The sequence below is a fragment of the Drosophila busckii genome, chromosome 3R, assembly GCF_011750605.1.
Source record: "Drosophila busckii strain San Diego stock center, stock number 13000-0081.31 chromosome 3R, ASM1175060v1, whole genome shotgun sequence".
NCBI classification, from domain to species: domain Eukaryota; kingdom Metazoa; phylum Arthropoda; class Insecta; order Diptera; family Drosophilidae; genus Drosophila; species Drosophila busckii.
The window spans coordinates 2,669,222-2,691,097 of NC_046607.1; the positions used below are offsets into that span (position 1 = coordinate 2,669,222).

Genomic DNA, 21,876 nt, shown 5'->3' on the forward strand with positions numbered 1-21,876 from the left:
AGTCTAGAGCTAAAATTATTAATATTAATATAAATATAAATTAATTGAAATAAATTATAGCATTTATTTTTTACGAAATATTCACTGGGTTTATGCAACATATAAATGACGGTCTAATTTTTGCAGTTGGCGCCTAAAAGTATGAAATCAGTTAACGGTATGCTATTCAGAAAGTATGCTCTTAAATAAACATGAGTACCTTATCCGCTTGAATCTCACTTAATTCCATTCCGCTATGATACAGACCATTCCGCATATTAATTTTGCGCGGAATGAAACAGCGCTGAATCAGCTGGCGTCAGATGCTGCCAAACATTAAAACACGGAAATTTCCGCGCATAATTGATTTCAGCTGAATTCTATTTCACTAATTATCTCGGTAGCACTGGTACTTTTATTTATTTGATTTACTATTTTTAATACAGCATTTAATGTCTTATATTGAATTTAGTTAATTCAAATATGTTTGTTGGTATCTTTAAGCGAATCTTTTTGACATGGGCTCTCTGTGCCGTTTAGTTGTATACAGTGAATAAATTAAATGTAATAAATGTACATTATAATATTTATTTATTTATAAATTGTCTTAATTGCATATTGTAGTAATCCAATAAAAAATAAAGCACAGCACACCTTGCAAAGGGTTGATCAAATGGCATACCCTGTAGTCCAGCCCTGCGCTTGGCTTATCGCCATTTAGTTCTCACAACCAGTTTCACTCTCACAGTCGCTCTCTCTCAGCAATGCTAGCACGGCACGAGAACAACAATTGGCACTGTTTTGTGAGTTTTTGCTACAGCTGCCGGCACTGTAGAGTATTTCTAGTTGTTGTTACAGTCGCGGCTGCTCTTGTGCACATTTTGCATTGCGAGTGTGGATTTCAGTTTGAAAGCGTCGCTTGCTGAGCGCGGAGGTGCCGAAATATCAAACGGAATCGTGACTAACTAAGGCACTGAGCGCGAGTATTATTTTTTGTTTGAATGGCTGTGACGACAAGTACAGCAAGGTTTATGTGTGTGTGTGGGTGAAAGAACAAACGGCAGCGTCGGCGGCAACAGCGACGCGTCAAGAAATAGTGAAGCGCAAAGGCTAAGAAAAAGAAGTGAAGAAGAATAACAAAAGCCACAACAGAGCGTCGTCGAGTTAGTGCAAAAATTCAACGTGGTTGTTGTTATTGTTGTTACTGTTGGCGTCTCTCGCGCAACTGGAGCCGGAATTACATATAGTATTTGTGTTCGTGTTAGTTCGTTTTGTAAATTCCTAACACAAGCAGCAGCAACATAAGTGTGTAAGTGTAAGTGACCATGACGCGATTTAATAACAGTGCTAACAGCACAACAATAATGTAATAACAATAAACAAAAAAAATAAAATGAGCCGCGTGACATGTAAACTCAAAGCAAACTCAATGCAAGTGTGTGCCCTTTGGCAAAGAGAATCGATTGATGCACAGGCGAAGTGCAAAATCAAAATTTGCTAAACCCGCCGCTGCTACAATAATAAAATTGCAATTACAGCAGAATAATGATTTGTTTATAATAAAACGCGCTATTTATTTATGTAAATACAATACTTTTGCACATGTTGCAATCTGAGATAGCTTGAGTGTCTGCCAGCCCAACGCACTATGAGTCATTCAGCTGACCAAAAAAAAAATAAAATAAAATTTGCAATCACAGCAACCATTACTTCACAACCTACAAAGTGATTATTTTTAACCCTCAACACATACACACATACACATGCACATTACACACGCACAGCATGCGTAGTATATATATGTATATGTATATGTATGTATATAGCGTGTTTTCTAACTCAAACCTCTATAAATACTAAAACAAATAGCAAATAGCAACAACTACAAAATCATTAAAACTAGCTATTAAAATGCTGCTCACTTTTGGCTCTAAGTATCCATTAAATTCATCAAAACCCACAGACCTTTCAAAACGTTTGTTGATCGGAGGTCTCTCTATTTGCAATGCAAAAAGTGTCGCGCTTATGTAAATAAATTTAGATACTTGTCGAACTGGCAGCAGTTGCAAAAATTATTTTATTTTTGCACCAAATGGTCATTAACCTAAGCCAAAATGTTGTGTACCTCAGAATGTTTCAACAGCATTTATATTTGCTGTAAAAATTAGCATTATTGTGATTTTCAAATACACGTGGCTGACTCTGCTTGTTATTTAAAAGTATGTGTCATTGTCATTAGGTTTTATCAGTGAATATTTTCATTATAATTGCACGCTTAAGCAAAAGTTCTAAGGAAAGTGATTAAAGCCAGTTAACAATTAGTATAGCATTTCTATATTGCAAAAGGTCAGTTATGTACGTTTTGCTGACACACTTCCTCCCCCGACTTTAACTTTATATCAATTGACATTATCTTTTTAAGTGGCACTTGCAATAATTTCATACACATGTACAAGTATATACTTGTTTGTTTACATATTATATATATGAATATAATAAGTATCAGTAATAAGGTCAGCATACTGCGATAAATAGCTGTCTCTGTTGCATTTGGTTACGATGCAAGCATTTCACCAAGTATACTGGACTAAACGATGCTCTTTATAGACCATAAATGAATAGCCAAAACTTTAGTTGAATAGGCAAATTACAAATAAATAAATATAAGTGAAATGCTGAGGCAACAAACAAAATTTTAGTTCAGCAAAATAGAGACGAGCTTGGGAGCTTTGTGGCATTTTTGATTCATTAAATTAAAATGAAATAGACAAATTGAAAATATTATTTGGAAAACGTTAAAATTGTAAATTATAAAAATCGTTTCTAAGCTTAATATAGGTTAGATGTGAAAAGAACGTGACTGAACCCATTGCGTATTCTTTAAACTTGTATACCCATTTCAGAATTAGCATACAGACATTTGTGCATTCAAAAAGTTCGCTTTAATCTTCAGCCAGAGTCCCGTTGCTTGAGTCTTGCTTTGTTTATTGTATAGCCCTGACTCATTTGCTTATCAAATATGCGTGTATATAGCTTATATATGTACATACATGTCTGTATTTACTTTCATTAAACGCATAACTGTGCTAAATGCTCCAAATTCCAAATAATCCAAGATGATTTGCCAAAACTATTAGGCACCTTATCTAAAGTCTTGTTTGGTAAGCAAACTAAAATCTAATCAGTGGCTGTCAAGATTTTGATTTTCATACATGATTTACGAGCAGGTGTCAAAATTCTATGCTAACCAGAGCCTCCCAAACTGTAAGCCCAGCCAAATCGCGCAGACAATATGATGTCATGATCGCTGCTCGAAAAAAATAACTCGGCTCGCATAAACAAAAACAAAAACAAAAATTTTAGGCTGAGCTGGTTTCTTTGCTGATCATTAGCTCACCGTTGCGCCGTCCGACTTTTATTTATTCTACGCGAGGCGGAAATTCATCAATGAGTGCGCATTTTCCATAGAAATCGAAGCTGTATGAGCTCATCTGTGCTTAATATCAGAGCAGCACATTATGTACGTAAGTTGTACATCAAACTTACAGACTTCAAGTCTAGCTAATTGATGTGCAATATATGTAGCTTGACCCTCAATGACACCTACTGTCGGCATCACATGCCAATCGCCCACACGCTAACGCTAACACGCTCTACGTCAATTCAGAGCTCAGCTAAAAGCTGCGCGTACATTTGTTTTCCTTTTATATAAATGCATAAGTGCAGCAATTAATTCTAAATTTTAAATTGAATGCAGCCCAGGCAGTTGAGTTAGTTGTAAGCGCATTTTTATTTTGCAATTGCATGCGGGAGTTTTTACAAAGGTTTAAAAGCTTTTATTGTTGCATATATTGATTTAAAAATTAGTCGTTGTCATGGTGCAGCGCTTGTTAAGCAAGTTGTGCACTTTTGTTGAATTAGGTTTATAGGTCTGCGAAAAGAGTGTATTGGAAAACAGTTTGAAGTGCTGTAAAACTAAATAAAATTGTAACTTGATCAAATAAATAATGCATCGTATACATTTTTGTTCTCACAACTCCACAGCGAAATGCATATTTATCAGAGACTTGAGGCGTGATAAGGGCGAGTACACAAACCAGCGCTCATAGACGCTTTAAAAATAATAATAAATCTCAAAAGTAAAGGAAACAAAAGATAGGTTTAAGCAAAAGTGTGCAAAAATGACAATCACATATACAGGTGAAGTGGCAACTTGTCGCGGCTTTGGCTGTTTTCTCAAATTACTGTTCAGGTGAGTAGAAATTTTATCTTTCAACTTTTATAACTAATAGTGCTAAGCACAAACAAATATATTATTAGCTGTATGTGTTTGCAAAAAAATTGCTATACAAGTGCTAATTAAAGAGCTGACACAGTTCAGTTCAGTTCGGTTGAGCTGCTATCGTCATACACACAGGCACAGAATCGCAAATAATAGTAGTTTTCCATAATGCACTTGCAACAACTAAACACGAGCGGGGCAGTGTGCAGCTTGCCCCAGCATGTTGCTGTATAATCTATAGACTGACATGTGTCATGCATGTAATTTGAATTATTATTTAGTCATATCTACTACTAGCCAGTCCATTGAGTAGCATATCGCATTGTAGATGCAGCCATGTGATACTGTTATTACCGCTAGTTATGCGATTGATAACGCTGATTACTTTGGCTAATCAATGAACTGACGCTGACGTTTTGTTAAATTACTTTCTATGTACTTAAATGACGTGTGGGTTCTATATATAAAACAGACATCATACAATTCGAAGCAGACTGCGTTGTTTTTTTTATGAGCCTAAGCTCATTTATGAATTTTTACTAATTAAGTTATTTGAACTGTAACTTTACACATATTATTTACACAAAATAATCTAAGAATTATTGTCATATTAAAAATGTAAACAAATTTTGTCAAAATATATAGTTATTTTTTCATTATTCCTATATTAATCCATTTATAATGCCTCATTTTTGTAAACCATACAAATAAGAGACTTAAATTTATTATTCTATTAGACTGTAACTGAAAATTGTCTAACTTGCCAACAATTTAAGTGACAATCTTAATTCAGTTGAAACCGTGAAATTTTAATTATGAAAGATTCAAACGCGACAAGCCTTGAAATCTTTCAAGTCAGCTGATAAAAACCCCAAAAAATTTAGTTTTGTTTGCCATTTATATTTAGATAAATGATAAGGTTTTGTTATTTTTTCTTATCAGTCATAATTTAAATGATAACAGTCACATTTTGTGTGTGTGTTTTTTTTTTATTTTATAATTAGCAAGTGTGTGAGAACTGCTCGTGCGGCTATTGATATTTTATGACGTTTTGCCAGCAACAAGTGGCCGGCAGTTTTATGATCAGCCAATAATTGGGGCGCTAGGGCTTTACGATGACGTTGGTAGCACACAGAGCCAGACAAATGTTTTTTTTATGTTTTGCCAATTTGCTTGCAGAAATTTATTATTTTAAGCTAATGTGGTTTATATATCTTTCTTACAGATGGCGTGGCAGCATATACAAATTGGTCTGGCTAGATCTAACAGCCTTTCTAACATTATACTATGTGCTCAATTCGGTTTACCGCTTTGCACTAAATCCAGATCAAAAGACGTAAGCGATGAAATAAATGAATGGGAAAATAATGAAATCAAAATTTGTTTACTTTACTCAGAACATTTGCGTCCATTGTGGCTTATTGCAACAGTTATCGTGATCTCATACCGCTGTCCTTTGTGCTGGGCTTCTATGTTAGCATAGTAATGACGCGCTGGTGGAATCAATACACCTCCATACCCTGGCCCGACTCCATAGCTGTATTCATTAGCTCTAATGTCCATGGACAAGATGAACGCGGACGCGTGATGCGGCGCACGATAATGCGCTATGTGTGTCTTTGCTTGACTATGGTACTGTCAAATGTATCGCCCAGAGTAAAAAAGCGTTTTCCCGGCCTTAGCAATCTGGTGGAGGCCGGTTTGCTCAATGAGAACGAGCGCACTATTATTGAAGCCATGAACAAATCGTTTCCCAGGCCCTCGAAGCATTGGCTGCCCATTGTCTGGGCGTCCAGCATTATAACACGTGCTAGAAAAGAGGTGAGCATTAACTATGATTATAAAACAATCAATAGTAGAGCACTTTAATCTTTGGTATTATTGTAGAGTTTTTGTTCAATATTATTGATAATATGTTGCATTAACGACTTGTCGCTAACTTTGTGTTGCGATCGCGATTAAGCGCCCGAATATAGAACACAATGTTTATATAAGAATATATATTTATTTAGCTGCTGTTGAAGCAGACAATTTATGTTTAGTTTAAGTTCACAAGTAATGTTGTAATGCAATGTAGTAGTAAGCGAGAAAGAAAAAAAAAAAAAAAAAAAAAAAAAAAGTAGTAAGCGATATATTAAGCGACAGATTGTGAGAAGCGACGGTCTCAAGGCTTTTATTAATAGGCCTTGCATGACCAAACATAATATTTTAAATTATATAATCCTTTATATTAGATAGATAATTTTATAATTTTTCCTGTATAATCGTTTGTATTATTCTAGAATCTGCCATATTTCTAACCGTAAAGATTGTAGACAATATGTAACTATCAATAATTTTATAAATTTTCTGAATGTGAATTTTCGACTCTAAACTAATGTGAATTCAACCTTTTATCCAATCTCAACGTTTTCCACGATTCGAATCCAATCTTGAATTTCAGAAACTATTATAAAAGTGTTGGTAAAAACAATAAGAAATGTTTAAAGATATGTAACCAAGGCAATCTTCCTTTTTAAAGGGTCGCATTAGGGATGACTTTGCTGTGAAGACGATCATTGATGAGCTAAACAAGTTTCGTGGCCAGTGTGGACTGCTCATCAGCTATGATACGATAAGTGTACCCCTGGTCTATACCCAGGTGGTGACACTGGCCGTCTACTCATACTTTCTCACCTGTTGCATTGGCCAGCAGTGGGTTGAAGGCAAAGAAGTCGGCTCGGGCTTTGTGAACAAAGTGGATTTATATTTTCCAATATTTAGTACGTTGCAGTTTTTCTTTTACATGGGTTGGCTCAAAGTGGCCGAGACGCTTATCAATCCATTTGGCGAGGACGATGATGATTTTGAGGTAATTTTCAATTGCCAAACCATTTGTATGGAAACTAACTGCTTATGTACACATCTTTAGGTTAACTGGATGGTGGATCGTAATTTACAAGTTTCCTATCTTATTGTGGATGAAATGCATCACGATCATCCAGAGCTGCTTAAGGATCAATACTGGGATGAGGTGTTTCCCAATGAGCTACCCTATACCATTGCCGCCGAACGCTTTCGCGAGAATCATCCAGAGCCCTCAACGGCCAAAATTGAGGTGCCCAAAAACGCGGCCATGCCATCGACAATGTCTGCCGTGCGCATTGATGAAATGGTTGGTAGTAATGTCAACAATAATGCGCCTGGCTCCAAGTCGGCAGCAGCTAACGCCGCTGATCAGACACAGACTGTTACTTATGACCTATCCAAGGCAGCGCCAGATGAGGAGGTTAGAATCAAAATGTTGACAGCAGCATTTTCAAAACTATTGGCTTAAGTACAATCAGATGTACACTAGTAAATGTATGCGACTTATGTACAATGGGTTCAACTGGATTTTTATTAAACTAAACTAAATTCAACTTTACTTAAATGCAAATGCAAACACTTGTGGACTATTATAATTGGCATTTATTATGAATACAATATTGGTGTTTTGGTATAACTACTTGTAAATAAGTGATAATCATATGTACATACTTCCATATGATATACAATTTGGGAAAGTTTCTTGCCATGGACAGTGGACTAACATTTAAAAAAAAACACTAACTCAATTATCTTACATAGTTTATATTTAAAACTTAATGAATCGTTTTTAAACAACTAAATATTTTTCAACTAAATTTCTTTAAATTGCTTATACATTATTTTCCGATTTTAAAATATTTTAACAATGGTTTTACTAACATTTTGACATTTTAACCAAAAAATAATCTTTATTTATATTTGATCAATTTTCGATTCCAAGATTGTAGTTAAAATAAAATAAAACATATATGACATGCCACTGTTCATGGCTAGATTTAATTAACTTAGCTTTTAATTGGTGTCTGTCCTCTTAAACTTAAGACTGCGTACTAACTTTTGATTCTAACTTATTTTAGTCTATCTCTGCCTACAGCCTTTAACAGCACTTAAGCACCGCACGCCTTTCAATTGATACGCACCCAATGTGGTTACAAGTAACACAGAGCACAAATTTTTCAACCTAAAATCTAACTTTATACAAAGTGTAACGTTTAAAAATTGTTTTTCACAGGCTGATGATGCCAGTGGCATACACTTCTCGGCTGGTAATGGGAAAACGCGTTTGGGTTCGTCACCCAGTTTGGTCAGCGTTACGGGCACTTTATCGCGTGTGAATACTGTAGCCTCGGCCCTGAAGCGTTTTCTCAGTCGCGATGACAGTCGACCGGGCTCTGCTACGCCCACCTCAGCCGATGATAAGTATCGTTTTCCCACAAGCGCCAGTTCGGCTAGTCTGGCGGGCGGCGTTGGCACCGCTGGCATAGTGGGCCTTAAGCCAGCTGGCAGCATGCGCATTACCCAAGAGGTTATCGAGGAGGTGGACGAACAGGCTACAATCACTTCAACGCGCCCCAGCGAGCCGCGTCCCAATGTAATGGATATTTTTGGAACAGGTGCACCGCTGCAGCCACCACCACCAACAAATGCAGCAGCATCTACACCACGTTCCCAGCCCATGGACATACCACGTCGCTCGCCTCAGTATGAGCGCGCTCAGTCTCAGTATGAATCGGGACCACAGCTATTTCCGCCTGGCGGCGTGGAAGCGCTGCTCAGCACTTCAGCACCAGCGGGTGACAGCTCATCGCTGTTGTCAGGTGCCACAGCGCCCAGCTCACCTGTCAACGAGAGCAGCAAGTCCTTGTTTGAGCAGCAGCCGAATGCCATGAGTGGCGAGACGGGTAAGTTAGCCAACTGAAAGCATTAACCCAAAATGCTACTGTTAACACACATTTAACATTTAACATTTACTCTCATCTTCATCACACACATCCACTTATGAATCATTTTAAATGGTAAAGCGATTGAGAGACCCGATGCACCGCAGATATTCAGGTGGTTCGTTACGCCCGGTAAAGTCAACTAAAAATCCAGCATTTTTATAGGCCAGCCATATATAAGATTATATAATGTTAGCTTAGCTTGTTCTACGTAAATATTTGCGTTTTAATATATTGTCGTTGGTTTCTTCTTTCTTTCTTTTTTTTATTTCGTTGGTTACAACTAACTACATAATTGGCATGTTTTTTGTTTAAATTATTTTACTAATGTAGTTTGGTCTAAAATAAGACAATTTGCTGATTTAATAAAACCACTAAGCGCGCCTGGTTCGATTTTTCGATTTTTTGTAGACATTTTGCACGCATTTAGTACTTGCAATTATTTATATGTATTTATGTTCTGCCTTATTAGATTTTTAACTTTAGCTTTACTTTAACGATTTGCAGTCGAAAACCTGGACATTAGAAACTCCAGCGATGTGCTGACGCAAGCTGCAACAGTTGTTGCTGCTGCCGCAGCTGCCACTGCGGCAGAGCCAGCCCCCGATGTGGGCGATGACTTTGAGAAACTGAAGGCAGCACGTGAAAAGGAGAAACTGGTGCGTCAACAAATCAACTTGGCGCGCACCATCAGCACCGCGCCAGGTGTAGATGCAACGGGGGTGGTGGTGCCCATGCCAGTGGCGATGGCTGCAGTCGCAGCAATGCCCACAGGCAGCGCTTTGCCCACCGCGGGCTCCAGCGCCAATTTGCTGGACCAAATAGCCGCAGCAGCAGTTAAATCCGAAGATGCCACCACGGGCAGTTAAGTTCTGCAGCGACTTAGTATTTTTGTTCATACGCATAAGATTTAGACGCACAGATTTACAAAATGTTCAATTATAAGTTGTTAGCGTATTAGTTTGATTAATGTGAGACGCAGACAGATAGGCCAGGCTTTTGAATGCTCAAAACATTTCGAAATGTTTGAATTGGAGTGATAGTGGAACTACTAATGTCATAAGTACATGTATTATGTTTATTCTAAGTACTATTAAGCGAAAAGATGTGAATCTTTAATAATATAATATAAGCTTTTCTAAATAGCCTAAAGCTGTGTTTTATTTGCAATTGAAATAAAATATGCCTTGCATATTAAATACAATTACAATTTTGCTTCAAAAATCCCTGAATTGACATTTTGTATAACTTTACTGGATTCACTGAAATGCTATTTCGATGTTATTTGCTTCCATTTTAAATCACAGAAATTAAATGAAATTCAATAAAATTATTCGATCTAAAAAGTAATTCGACGCCTATAATTTTAAATTGATTGTAAACTAATGTGAATTTATTGCGAGAGATTGATTATCAATTATAAGAGAGAAAATCACAATGTATTGAACAAATCTCACTCGAATTGAAAAACGGATTGCAATTATTTTCGGTGTTTTACTTGAATTTATTCTGACCTCAATTACTTGAGTTTATCTGTAAATTGAATGATCAACAAATTATCTGCATGTTATTAACAGTTTGTTTATTAAAATAGCTTACTAAAAATTTACACAATTCCTCGAAAAAATACGAAAAGTCATTTAAGCAACAACTACAGTGTGATATAAAATTTGTGTTTGTTTATGTTAGTTACAGCTAATGATATTTATTATAATTTAAGCAACTTAGTGTATACAACTAAAAGAAATTAACATAAACGCTATATAATCGTTTAAGGAAATATTGATCATCATTCTTGTTGCATAATATTTGTCAACGTGAGTTCTAATAGCGTGTAACTTGGCCGCCGTAGCGGTCCTGTGTGGGGCGACTGCCGCCATACATGCCGCTGGCACCACCACCACCGCTGTTGCTTTGATAGCCACCAGGACGATCCCAGCGGCTCTGCGCCGCCATGGGACGCCAATTGTTGTCTTCCATAGGTGTTGACTTTTGCCAAGAGTTGTTGCCATGCATATTGGAGGACATGCCATTGTTGCTATACTTCAGGGGATTGCCACCCATGCCGCTACTGCCACCAGACGGAGCCCAAATGTTGACATTATTCGAGTTGCTGCTATAGCTGCCGCCTGCACCGCTGCCACTTGAATTATCATAGCGCTTGTTGCTGAAAATTGTTAAATAAATAATTATTCTTTCAAAATATAAATTATCGAACCCCTGCTTACTGTGATAAGCTGTGTGCGTCTTCCACACCGCCACGCCTATAGTTGGTGGCGTTGTTCCGATCAGAATCATTGTAGCGCCCGCTGCCACCACCAGCACCGCCACCGCCACCAGCATTATTCTTATGCCCATAGGTGCTGGCCACATTGCCGGGATTGTTCTTGTGCACGTAAGAGCCGGCAGCGTTGGCATTGCCCTTGTGTACATAGGAGCTGCCGGAGCCGCCAGATCCAACAGTCGAAACGGGCAAATGACGCACATCTACCTCTCGCTTGTATTCATCACGCTTGCTGGTCGATGAAGATGTATAATCATGCTTTGAACTGCTTGAGCTGTAATCATTCCCGCCTGAGCGCTTGCTGGGCACAGCAGAATATTCATCAATAGCGGCACGTTTGGTGCCAGTTGTGGTGCCATAATCACCACGTTTATTAGAGTAATCCAAGCGCTTGGAACTGGCATAATCGTCCAGACCGCGTTTTGAGCTCGACGAACCGACATAATCGTCGTGCTTCTTATCATAGTTGCCAGCGCTGTTTTAATAAATTTAAAAGTATATTTTTTATTAAGGTAATGTAGTAAATGCAAATAAATTACTTACTTGCGTGAGCCGACCAAGCTAGCATCAAACCGTGGTGGCGGTGGTGCATCGAAAACCGTTGCACGCTTGCGATCTGGTACATCAGTATAACGATCATCGGAACGTTTGCTTACGGAGCGCTTAACAGGATCATCACGAGTTTCCATCATCCTTGAATATTATAGCATTTATTTTATTTTTTTGGGTAGTAAGTAGAGAGATAAAAGAGAGTAAAAATATATGTTAGCTAGACTTGTAAAGATGGTTATTTTAAATTTGTAAATATATGCGCATATACATGAATATATATATATGCACACAGATATATACATATATATTCTAGTTACAAACTACAATGCATAAAGATAAATGCAGAGCATTTTAATCTAGAAGTTTTTTTTTTGGGTTTTGGCGGTAGAAGTAACGTGGCGGCTGCAACTTAATACGCTAATTTACGCTATCGGCCAAATCGGACGATTTATGGTAAGATATTTATATATATATATATATATATATATATATATAGAAAATAAATAACGTGTTGTTGTAATTATGAATTTTTTGAAACGTTGTGTGTGCAACGCGTTTTTACGTTTACGTTTAGCATACTTCATTTGTTGTCGCTTCAGCTCGAGACGCTCCAGTTCAATTTTCTCACGCTCCAGCTTTTGGCGCTCTCGCTCCATGCGCAGCAATTCGGCCTTCTCGCGCTCCAGGCGCTCTCGCTCGATGGCAAGCTTGCGTCGCTCCTCGGCCAGACGTTCCTCTTCCAGGCGCTGTCGGTCGCGTGCGTCTCGCCGACGACGCTCCTCCTCACGCAGTTCACGTTCGCGCTCACGCAAACGCTGGCGTTCACGCTCCTCACGTATCTTCTGATACGACAGCTGGCGACGCTCGCGATCACGTTGACGGAGCTGAATCTCACGATCAACATCACGCGGCTGGCGCGCGGTGTCATCGCGATTCTGTGAACGGTGCCCAGTGCCCGAACGATGATCGCGCTCACGTCGCTTTTCAGCAGCAGCGCCACCAGCCTTGTCCTTGTCGTCGCGTCCAGATTTGTGGCTGTGGCCACGATCCTTACGCTCCTTGCCATCACGTTTGCTGCTGCCGTCAGCGCCCGCTTGCTTGCTCTCCCCAGTAACAGCATCGCCTCCCTTTTTGTCATCAGCACCACCCTTAGCATGCTGCTTCTTATCGTCATCCTTCTTTTTGGCATCGTTGTTCGACAGTTGCTGCTTGCTGTTGCCCTTGTTGTTGCTGCTCTGCGACTTGTTGCTACCCTCCTTTGTTGAGCTGGAGCTGGCGCTGCCACCAATCTCATTCTTGGTACGCTCCACCGATATAATGCGTCCATGCAGCTCCGTGCGATGCAAATGCTCAATGCAACGCGATGCATCACCCGATGACGACATGGTCACGTAGCCGTAGCAACGTGTGCCTGGAGTCCGTGTATTGGTCACCACCTTGGCACCAATAACCTTGCCAAATTTGGAGAAAATTGCCTTCAGGTCGCTAGCACGTGTCAGTGTGGACAGCCCGGATACCCAAAGATTGCGAGACAGCAATGCCTGCTTGCCATTGCCGTTGCCAGTTGAAGCAGCAGTGCCAGAGCTTGCGCCAGAGCCCGACTTGTTGCCAGCACCAGTTGTCGCCGGCGCTGCTATTGCGCTGCCTGCGGCTGTAGTTGATTTTTCTGCAAGTTCCATGTAAATAATAACAATATTGGAAGAGAGTTATGGTCAAGAGCTGTAAGTGGCTTTTACTGGTTAACTGTTTTTTTTTTTTTTTTTTTGTGTTGTATTGACTTTCGATTGTTTTTTATCATTAAGGGAAGCACTTTAAACACACACTTTGTAGCTCTGCGCTGCGCTGCTTACTTGTTGTAATGTTATAAACAATATGCAAAAAATATATATTACGAACTGTCTTTGATGCTACACAGCTATATATGTATGTTTGTAGGTTAAGGGAAATCGCTTTAACGCAGCGAAGAGAGTGTGAATTTGATTGGGTGACTGCTGTTGGTTCCCGGGTTGTTATTGCTGCTGCTGCTGTAAAAGTTAAGTTGAATGTAGCTGTTGCCATTTACCGCCTTGATATTTGGAGAGTATGCTGCCAGCTAGTGTAGAAAACAGAAAAACACGATTAGATCAGCCGTCAGTTAGCTCTGCAGCGCGACGACATCAAAATATTAAACGGCTGGTCAAGGCTTCAGGTCGAGATCACAGAATTCAGGAAAGCAAAGCAAACATTGCTCTAAAGCCACGGAGTAGTTAACTTCAGCTGTCCAGTAAATAGAGAGTGGTTCCTGGCGTTCCTCGTTCGTTCCAGTTTTCGATTTCACGTTAAAGTTGTTTTTCCATATGAATTGCAAATGAAGCACTGAAGCCTCTCCAGCTTTGTTTAGCTTCAGCTTTAAACGCCATCTTAGCTTATGAGTGTTCCCAGCAGTTTTTCCCAAAATTTTAGTCTGCTTCACTTTATCTGGTTTGTTGAATTGCTGAAACATCCTAGCAGTTGCTTTTTCCGTTGCTCCTTGAACATTCCAAAGCCCAAACCAAATTCACACTCTCTTGCAGTTGATTTGTAACACATGTGTGCCGCCACACAATGAACATATTAAACTTGCAAGCTATAAATTATTCAGCATGCACTACCTAAACTTGAATCGCTTGCTAAACCATTCAAGCGCACTGAACTCTCTTTGCCGCAATGTTGACTTAAATTACCTTTATCGTCCTTTTGATTCGACGATTTGCCCGACGACTTTTGTTCGCTGTAATTAAAATTTGGAATTAGCAAAGCCAACTATATTGTCATTTACTTTGGGTACCAACCTGCTATCCTTTTTATCAGCAGACTTGTCATCCTTCTTCTTGGCGCGTCCGGCATCGTCATCCTTATGACTCTTTTTATCCGCATCCTTAGAGTTTGCACTTGATTTGTCTGACTTATTAGACGGTTTAACTGTTGAACAAATTAGATTCAATAGTTTATCATTAGATATGCGCTTCTAAATTTAATTTAATTATTTATCTCACCCGACTTGACAGACTTGTCATCTGGAGCCTGCAAAAATATTTGTAATTATAGTAGGCCGTGTTGAAAATTTAATTTTTCTTAAATTACCTCATCATGCAATAGCTTTTGTTCTTCTTCACCAATTGTCAAATTAATCGACTCGTCATTATCCATATTAACAGTATCACCTGTATTTTCCTCCTGCATATCCTCATCACCAGCAGAAACGGCTTCGGCCTTTATAACTACATCGATATTCTCACTTTGCTTCTGTGCATACTTTTCATGGGCGTCTTCGTCATCCTCATCATCGTCGTCGTCGTCTAGTATAACACATTCATCATCGACATCACCCACTTGATCAATTTCATGCCCATTATCATCCGCATCGTGAGCACTATATTCTTTGGCCCCATTGTCACCTACGCCATCGACGTCTCCATCAGTTTGTGCATTTCCCTGCACACCATCTTCGTCATCAAGTGGCTCATCCTTAATTTTTACTTCTGGGTCAGCCTCCTTCATTGGCACTGGCACTGGTTTTTTGTTCTTTGCTGCCGGCACTATCAAATGTGTATTGGGATCTACCCCCTCCTCTTTTAATGCCTACAAAAGTCCACTATTTAGGCTACTGCTGGAATTGTATAGACTTCTCATATCTCACCCTCTCCAGACGTTCAATCAGGACCGCCTTAGGACCAATAGTCTCAAGCTTGCGCTTCTCTAACTCATCTTTTAGGTCGCAGACACGTAATTCACTGATTTTTTTTCCTGATTCTACCATGTTATTTTTCAATTGCACAAGTATACTTTCAGAAATATTATATAAACGCACGTTTTGCTTTTATTTAAAATCAAAATATTTTTATATTTTCACGTTTGCAATGTTATTCCGACCAGCTTCTGAATATCATTGACGAAAATTGTTCACGAAAATCTTTGACAATTTTCTTCAAATTAAGATGGCGTCAAACTACATATGGGAGACGAGCAATATACATTTGCTTATCGATCAATGAACACATTTATCGAAAATAAGCAAGTAATTTTTTTTAATCAGACCCTTGCATAAAATGATTTTTGCTATTATATTTTAATACAAATAAGTGCATGTGCGGTTCAAGAATACGTTTACAAGTGCTGTAGAATAATCAAAATGGAATGCTATCGATTGAATATACAATAATGCTCAATATTTTTTATATTGCAAGAAACGGTCACACCTGTCGAGTGTTTTTATACCGCTTTTTTTTTTTGTTTTTGCATTTGCAAATAGTAAATTAATAAAACGTTTAATAATGTCCGTGGTCATTGAGACCACGCTAGGAGACCTAACAGTCGATCTCTTCATAGACGAGCGTCCTATTGCCTGCCTAAACTTCTTAAAGCTATGTCAATTAAAATACTACAACTTTAACCTATTTCATACGGTGCAGCAAGGCTTTATAGCACAAACTGGTGATCCAAGCGGCGCTGGAGATGGAGGCTCTTCAATTTGGGGCGTTGTGGAAGGTTCACACAAGCGTTTCTTTGAAGCGGAGATGCTGCCAAAGATCCATCATTCAAGTGCTGGCATGCTATCACTTGTTAGCGCCGGCAAAAACCTTGTGGGCTCACAGTTCTTCTTCACGCTTGGTGACAGCCTTACATCTTTGGATGGCCAACACTGCGTCATTGGTGAGGTGGTAGAGGGACACGAGCTGCTTCGAAAGCTAAATGATGCCATTGTGGATGAAAACCATCGCCCCTATCAGGATATTCGCATAACGCACACAGTGGTGTTAGAAGATCCGTTTCCTAATCCACGTGGCTTTCAAGTTCCCAACCGTTCTCCGTCTCCCAGCGCTGAGAGATTGAAAAATGGCCGTATTGCTGCCGATGAAGCTATTGATGATGCCAATGGCAAAACCATGGAGGAAATGCAGGAGCTGCTGGCTGAACGTGAGGCCAAGGCACGTGCCACAATTCTTGAAATTGTGGGTGACTTGCCAGATGCAGACATGGCACCACCAGAGAACGTGCTTTTTATTTGTAAACTGAATCCTGTAACAACAGATGATGACTTGGAGATTATATTCAGTCGCTTTGGTGTTGTAAAGGGCTGCGAAGTTATACGCGATCGTAAAAGTGGCGACTCCCTGCAGTATGCTTTTGTCGAGTTTGAAGATCAGAAATCTTGCGAAGCTGCCTACTTTAAAATGGACAATGTGCTCATTGACGATCGACGCATACACGTAGACTTTTCGCAGTCAGTGTCTAAAGTGACTTGGCGTGGCAAAGGTCGCGGGGTAACTGGTGCCGATGGTCAGCTAGACTTTAACAATCTAAGAGACAACACCAGCAATCGAAATGGTAGTAAACGCTATCAAAGGCGGGAGTTAGAGCCGCGGTCAAAAGATGAACGGGGCGGTCGTTCAAACTCTGCTGAGCGACGAAAAGCGAGAGATCAACGGCATCAAAAGCAAAAAGAGCGGGAGGAACGAGAAAGTAAAAGCTCCAGATCCAGAGAGCACAATATCCGACGACGCTCGACATCAAGAGATAAGTACGAAAGGGATCGAAACATCCGAAGGCGCTCACGCTCAAAGGATCGACATGACAGCGAAAGAGAACGCAGAAATCGACGCCTTTCTGGCTCGAGAGAACAATATGTAGACCGCAGAAGAGCAAATTCGCCTTATAGAGGTGATGGCCAAAAAGAATATACAGTACGCATCCGTCAAGAAATGCGGCACAGCAACAGCAGCAGAGACAATATCCGCAGGTATATTCTTAAAATTGATTATCAAACTTATTCCCAATTACTTTCAATGTTCCTTTACAGAAATTTGACTAATCAGGACAAATCGGTTCAAAAAGAGCGACGGTTGGGTGAGCTAAGACCAAGAATGCCGGAACCGAAGTCTGTCTTAAAGAAAAAACTTAAACGTGATAAAGGCAGCAGCACAGAATCTAGTGACAGTTCAGATGACAGTGAATCTTCCACGGACAGTTCCAGCGAAAGCTCTGATAGTTCCTCTTCCGATGAGCGCCACAAGCGCAAAAAGAAAAGAAAATCAAAACACAAAAATAAGTCCAAGGCAAAAAACAATTACAAGTCAAAAAAAAAGCATGGAAAATAAAAATAAATATTGTTAAATTTTATTTAAATATTAGTTCGCAGTTAATACGTAGTACATAATAAACATATTATTAAATAAATCGTTATTCGTATCGAAATATCGCATATAATCGATAGTGTTTTGTTATCAATCGCACTTTTGCAAAACAAAAAAGACGAGAAAAAATACCTAAACCCAAATCAACAACAAAAAGTGCGTAGGTAAAATTAACAAAAAAAATTCGCTGTTAATGCCCGTGGATGATGGATGATGTGCCCGTCAAAATAGTGGAACGCTATAAACCACCGCCATTAGTTTACCAATTGCCACAGAACTTGGCAAACAGATTAACACAATACCAGAGCCATTACTACGAGGAGCAGGAGGGCTATAAGTATGACTTTCAGTTGGAGCGCAGTGTGCATAGTCAATGCCAGCACTGGCGCCAGATGCGTCAGCAGCAACAACAAGCGCGTCATCTGCGACAGCAGCAGCGAAAAGTGGAGCGCCAGCGTGCGCTGGAGGCCAAACAAAAGGAGATGCTTGGTGCTGTGGAATATCCCAATGCAGCTGACTTATCCTCGGGCAGCGATGATGAGGAATCACCAACAACAACGGCAAGCCTTACGACAGCAGCAGCAGCAGCAACAACAACAACAAGCGCAGATACAACGTCAATTAGCAATGCTGAGTCACGTGAAAAGCCACAACCAAAGTCAATAAACTCGTGCAATTTCTACAATATACTGCAGCCCACGATATTAAGCAGCGATGCAAACACAGCACCAACAGTAACTCAACACAAGCGCAATAGCTCACTAAACTATGCTGATTTTGAATACAATATGAACTCGACACCATTTGACAATATTGAACTAAAAACAATCAATGATCTAGATGTGCTAGCGCAGGTGTTGCATCAAACGCAGCTAACGCAGCAAGCGTCACAGCCAGTTGAGCAGCAGCAGCTGAAGCAACAACAGTTAACTGAGCCTCTCGCACTGGAGTTGAATGTAACGACGTTGGCTGAAACCAAAGCGACGCTTGATAGCGTCAATTTCCAAGTACACTGTGATGAACCCCAGGACATTCCAGCCATGTATCCAGCCCCCATTTATAGTAATCCGACGCTGTCGCAAACCTATCATGCCATGGGCTACAATCAGCACTATTATACTCAAGCTTTAGTACCGCAACAGCAGCAGCAACAGCTTTATCACAATCACAACTATCTACAGCATGCCTATGCTACGCAAGCGCCACCGGTACCCAAAGCTGTCCTGTGCACACCTGAGTCGGACAGCAAGTCCAAGAGTGTGCCTGATATATTACGTGAGCTTAAATCGGAATTGCAGCAGGCGGAGAAGAGACGCGCACGACTTCACAGCCACAATGAGAATGTGACATTGACGCTACCTCAAGAAGAACGGCAGCAGATGCAGTCTATCAATGATAATAGCTACCAGGAGTTAGCTGTGCCGGCACAGAATTTAGCGCAGCGCATTAGCAGCATGGGTTTCCCACTGGATCGCGTGGCGAAAGTGGTTAGTCTATGCGGCATTGATGATAAGAAGGTAGGAGAAAACAAATAAAATAATAAACTTTTAACAAAGTCTAGTTTGTTAAAGAGTGATGAACCTGTCCTATATTTTGTAATTTATTCACCTGCATCTGCTTTAAATAAAATAGAAAAATTAACAACCAAATTAACCAACAAATTATCCTTGGGTTTTGAATTGGCAGAGTAATTAAAGATCTATTCATAAATAGTCCTTTATTTATTAATTATTATTATGAAAAATGTTAAATATTTTGTTGCACTCCAAGTTTTTGTTTAATTTGTTTCGTTGTAATATCTTGCCAGTGATTAAATAATAATTATTTTATGAAATTTGTTACTATTCCTAGATAATCGAGCATTTGATTCCACTGGGCGAGCTAATGGACCTCGGTTTTGATGAAACAAAAATCTCGGCAGCGCTTTTGAAATTTGATAACAATAAGGAGAAAGCGTTAGACTATTTAATTAATTAGCTGAATTTTCTTATAACTATATATACGCCTGTTCCAGCAAATTCATGCGATCGATGCGCTGGATCCACAATACACTCACATGCCTCTAAATGCAAAGAACGGTATTTTATTTTTATAATTTGTATTGTATTATGTATTAACGCAGTACTTGACATTAATTGTTATTTTGCATAACTGACAAGAGAGAATCAGTTTGTTTTAGTGTATATAACTAAAACTGTATATTTATATATAGTATATATATGATGATGACATCTGGGGAGGAGAGCATATAATAAATACGAGTGCTATGCAAAAATATCAGTTTTAGTTCATGCTCAGCATTAGCAAGTTAATGGCATGCTCTACATTGCCATCTGCCAGTGTCAAATAGTTAACATTCTCTGCGTGATTAATAAAGCCCATGGCGGCCATGGTACGTAGCTGCTCCGTAAAACGATGACGTCTATAACAACGCGGCAGTACATCGCTGTCATCATCAGCAGCGGCATCATCATCGTCCAGCGTTTCATCAACTGCAGCTGGTGTGGTCTCAACTTCCATGCTCTCCGCAGTTGACGTTGCCGTTGGTTGCAGAGATTGAAAAGCGCGCGCCAGCTCGTTACGAAACTGTTCCGTGGAGATGGATGAGACAGCGGCCGTTGCTGCCGCAGTAGCCGCAGGCGTAGCTGTTGCTGTGCTAGTGCGTGGCTGCTCATCACCCTGCGCTTCGTCCACATTGCGTTGCGCTATGTTGGACAGCGAATTAAAGGAGCCCATGTCTACGCGTGCCAAAGCATTAGCTAACTGTTGCCGACTTATTTGACGTATGTTGGCCAACTCCTCACGACGATTGCTAGCCAGATTGGCGGCGGCTGTGCTGCTGCTACCGCCACTGCTGCTGCTGCCAGCGCCTAATGAGTTTTCTTCCTCCGATGAAGTTGTTGATTCTGAGGCCGCCTGTTCCTGAACTGTAAAATACATGCATATTTTAACCCATTTGTAAACAATTATCATAAGTCTACTTACATTGTGTGGCGGAGTTATTGCGTGCCAGCTCCTTGCGTATGGTATCCACTATAAATGAAGCTGACTCGCATATCAATGGATATTCACGCGCCAGATTCTGCACCACCTCACTCTCGTGCAGCATATTGAATAGCACCGAGTCACGTATAAGCGCCTGCGCTGCCAAATTACGTCGGAATTCTGGATATTCCGCAAGTATTTTTTGCAATATATTAAAGCGCGACGTCACACTGATTTGCAAATGCGAGGTCAATGAGAACAGCTCCTGTATATGCTTGGTATTAAATTCGCTTGTTGCAGGCGGCTTATACGGCACGTATCCTTTAATTTTTTTGAAACAATGCACAATTGCGTTTGGCTTTACTGCGCTAGCAAGCTTTGAGTCATCTTCGAGCACCTTGCCCAAAACGCATAGCTCTATTTATGTACACAATGATTTGCATTAATTCGCACAAAATATACATGATTATATAGTATATCTATTATCATGCACTCACCTAGTTCATTGGCGTCGAATTGCAGCTGCAGTTGTTCTTTAATAATTTCTTTCAAATATGCAACATTTTTTTCCATGTCAATGTTGTGCACCGGATGAAAGTCACTTAGTTTGTTTTTAATATGTACAGCATATACAGTGTTTTTAGACATTTTTTAATGCGTGTGTTTGTATTTTCTTTTTCGAAATGGCTTACTTTGTTGCTCTAAAATAATTTTGACTGAATTTCCCTGTTGCTTTTTTTACTTGTATACTATATCGATGTATCGATTATTTTTTACAACACATTTGACAGCGGTGAGTATTGAGTATTGCTGGTACAGTCTTATCGATATGCGTCATTCGCTGCAGAGTTT

General features: G+C 39.7%; 5 protein-coding genes across 11 annotated transcripts; 3 read left to right on the forward strand and 2 right to left on the reverse strand.

The window, feature by feature from the left end:
• Positions 1–885: 885 nt before the first annotated feature.
• On the forward strand, positions 886–10,066 carry LOC108601255 (bestrophin-2). Of its 5 annotated transcripts, none has more exons than XM_033294052.1 (9): positions 886–1,294; positions 4,024–4,231; positions 5,487–5,597; positions 5,659–6,082; positions 6,783–7,112; positions 7,173–7,529; positions 8,343–9,012; positions 9,133–9,183; positions 9,559–10,066. In XM_033294052.1, the coding sequence occupies exons 2-9, from the start codon at positions 4,161–4,163 to the stop codon at positions 9,918–9,920; spliced, it is 2,376 nt and encodes a 791-aa protein (XP_033149943.1). In that variant the 5' UTR covers positions 886–1,294; positions 4,024–4,160; the 3' UTR covers positions 9,921–10,066. The 5 variants fall into 5 exon arrangements, with proteins under 5 accessions (XP_033149943.1, XP_033149946.1, XP_033149944.1 ...); XM_033294055.1 differs by having other exon boundaries at positions 7,173–7,415; XM_033294053.1 differs by having other exon boundaries at positions 886–1,288.
• A 561-nt stretch (positions 10,067–10,627) lies between these two features.
• On the reverse strand, positions 10,628–15,828 carry LOC108601954 (SAFB-like transcription modulator). 2 transcript variants are annotated; one of them, XM_033294051.1, is made up of 9 exons: positions 15,546–15,824; positions 14,990–15,487; positions 14,902–14,929; positions 14,698–14,827; positions 14,590–14,636; positions 12,467–13,553; positions 11,879–12,028; positions 11,280–11,810; positions 10,628–11,218 (listed from the first exon to the last, which is right to left on the reverse strand). In XM_033294051.1, the coding sequence occupies exons 1-9, from the start codon at positions 15,663–15,665 to the stop codon at positions 10,876–10,878; spliced, it is 2,934 nt and encodes a 977-aa protein (XP_033149942.1). In that variant the 5' UTR covers positions 15,666–15,824; the 3' UTR covers positions 10,628–10,875. The 2 variants fall into 2 exon arrangements, with proteins under 2 accessions (XP_033149942.1, XP_017845428.2); XM_017989939.2 differs by lacking the exons at positions 10,628–11,218; positions 11,280–11,810; positions 12,467–13,553 and having other exon boundaries at positions 11,952–12,028; positions 15,546–15,828.
• A 311-nt stretch (positions 15,829–16,139) lies between these two features.
• Positions 16,140–18,055, forward strand: LOC108601494 (peptidyl-prolyl cis-trans isomerase sig-7). The gene is made up of 3 exons (XM_033294237.1): positions 16,140–17,645; positions 17,706–17,989; positions 18,045–18,055. The coding sequence occupies exons 1-3, from the start codon at positions 16,180–16,182 to the stop codon at positions 18,053–18,055; spliced, it is 1,761 nt and encodes a 586-aa protein (XP_033150128.1). The 5' UTR covers positions 16,140–16,179.
• An 80-nt stretch (positions 18,056–18,135) lies between these two features.
• LOC108603601 (probable basic-leucine zipper transcription factor N) lies at positions 18,136–20,120 on the forward strand. Of its 2 annotated transcripts, XM_017992547.2 has the most exons (3): positions 18,136–19,556; positions 19,891–19,994; positions 20,054–20,120. In XM_017992547.2, exons 1-3 carry the CDS (start codon positions 18,243–18,245, stop codon positions 20,103–20,105), a joined length of 1,470 nt encoding a protein of 489 aa, XP_017848036.1. In that variant the 5' UTR covers positions 18,136–18,242; the 3' UTR covers positions 20,106–20,120. The 2 variants fall into 2 exon arrangements, with proteins under 2 accessions (XP_017848036.1, XP_017848037.1); XM_017992548.2 differs by having other exon boundaries at positions 18,137–19,556; positions 19,891–20,114.
• Positions 20,121–20,238: 118 nt separating this feature from the next.
• Positions 20,239–21,722, reverse strand: LOC108603602. The gene is made up of 3 exons (XM_017992549.2): positions 21,522–21,722; positions 21,025–21,441; positions 20,239–20,966 (listed from the first exon to the last, which is right to left on the reverse strand). The coding sequence occupies exons 1-3, from the start codon at positions 21,670–21,672 to the stop codon at positions 20,323–20,325; spliced, it is 1,212 nt and encodes a 403-aa protein (XP_017848038.1). The 5' UTR covers positions 21,673–21,722; the 3' UTR covers positions 20,239–20,322.
• Positions 21,723–21,876: the final 154 nt, after the last annotated feature.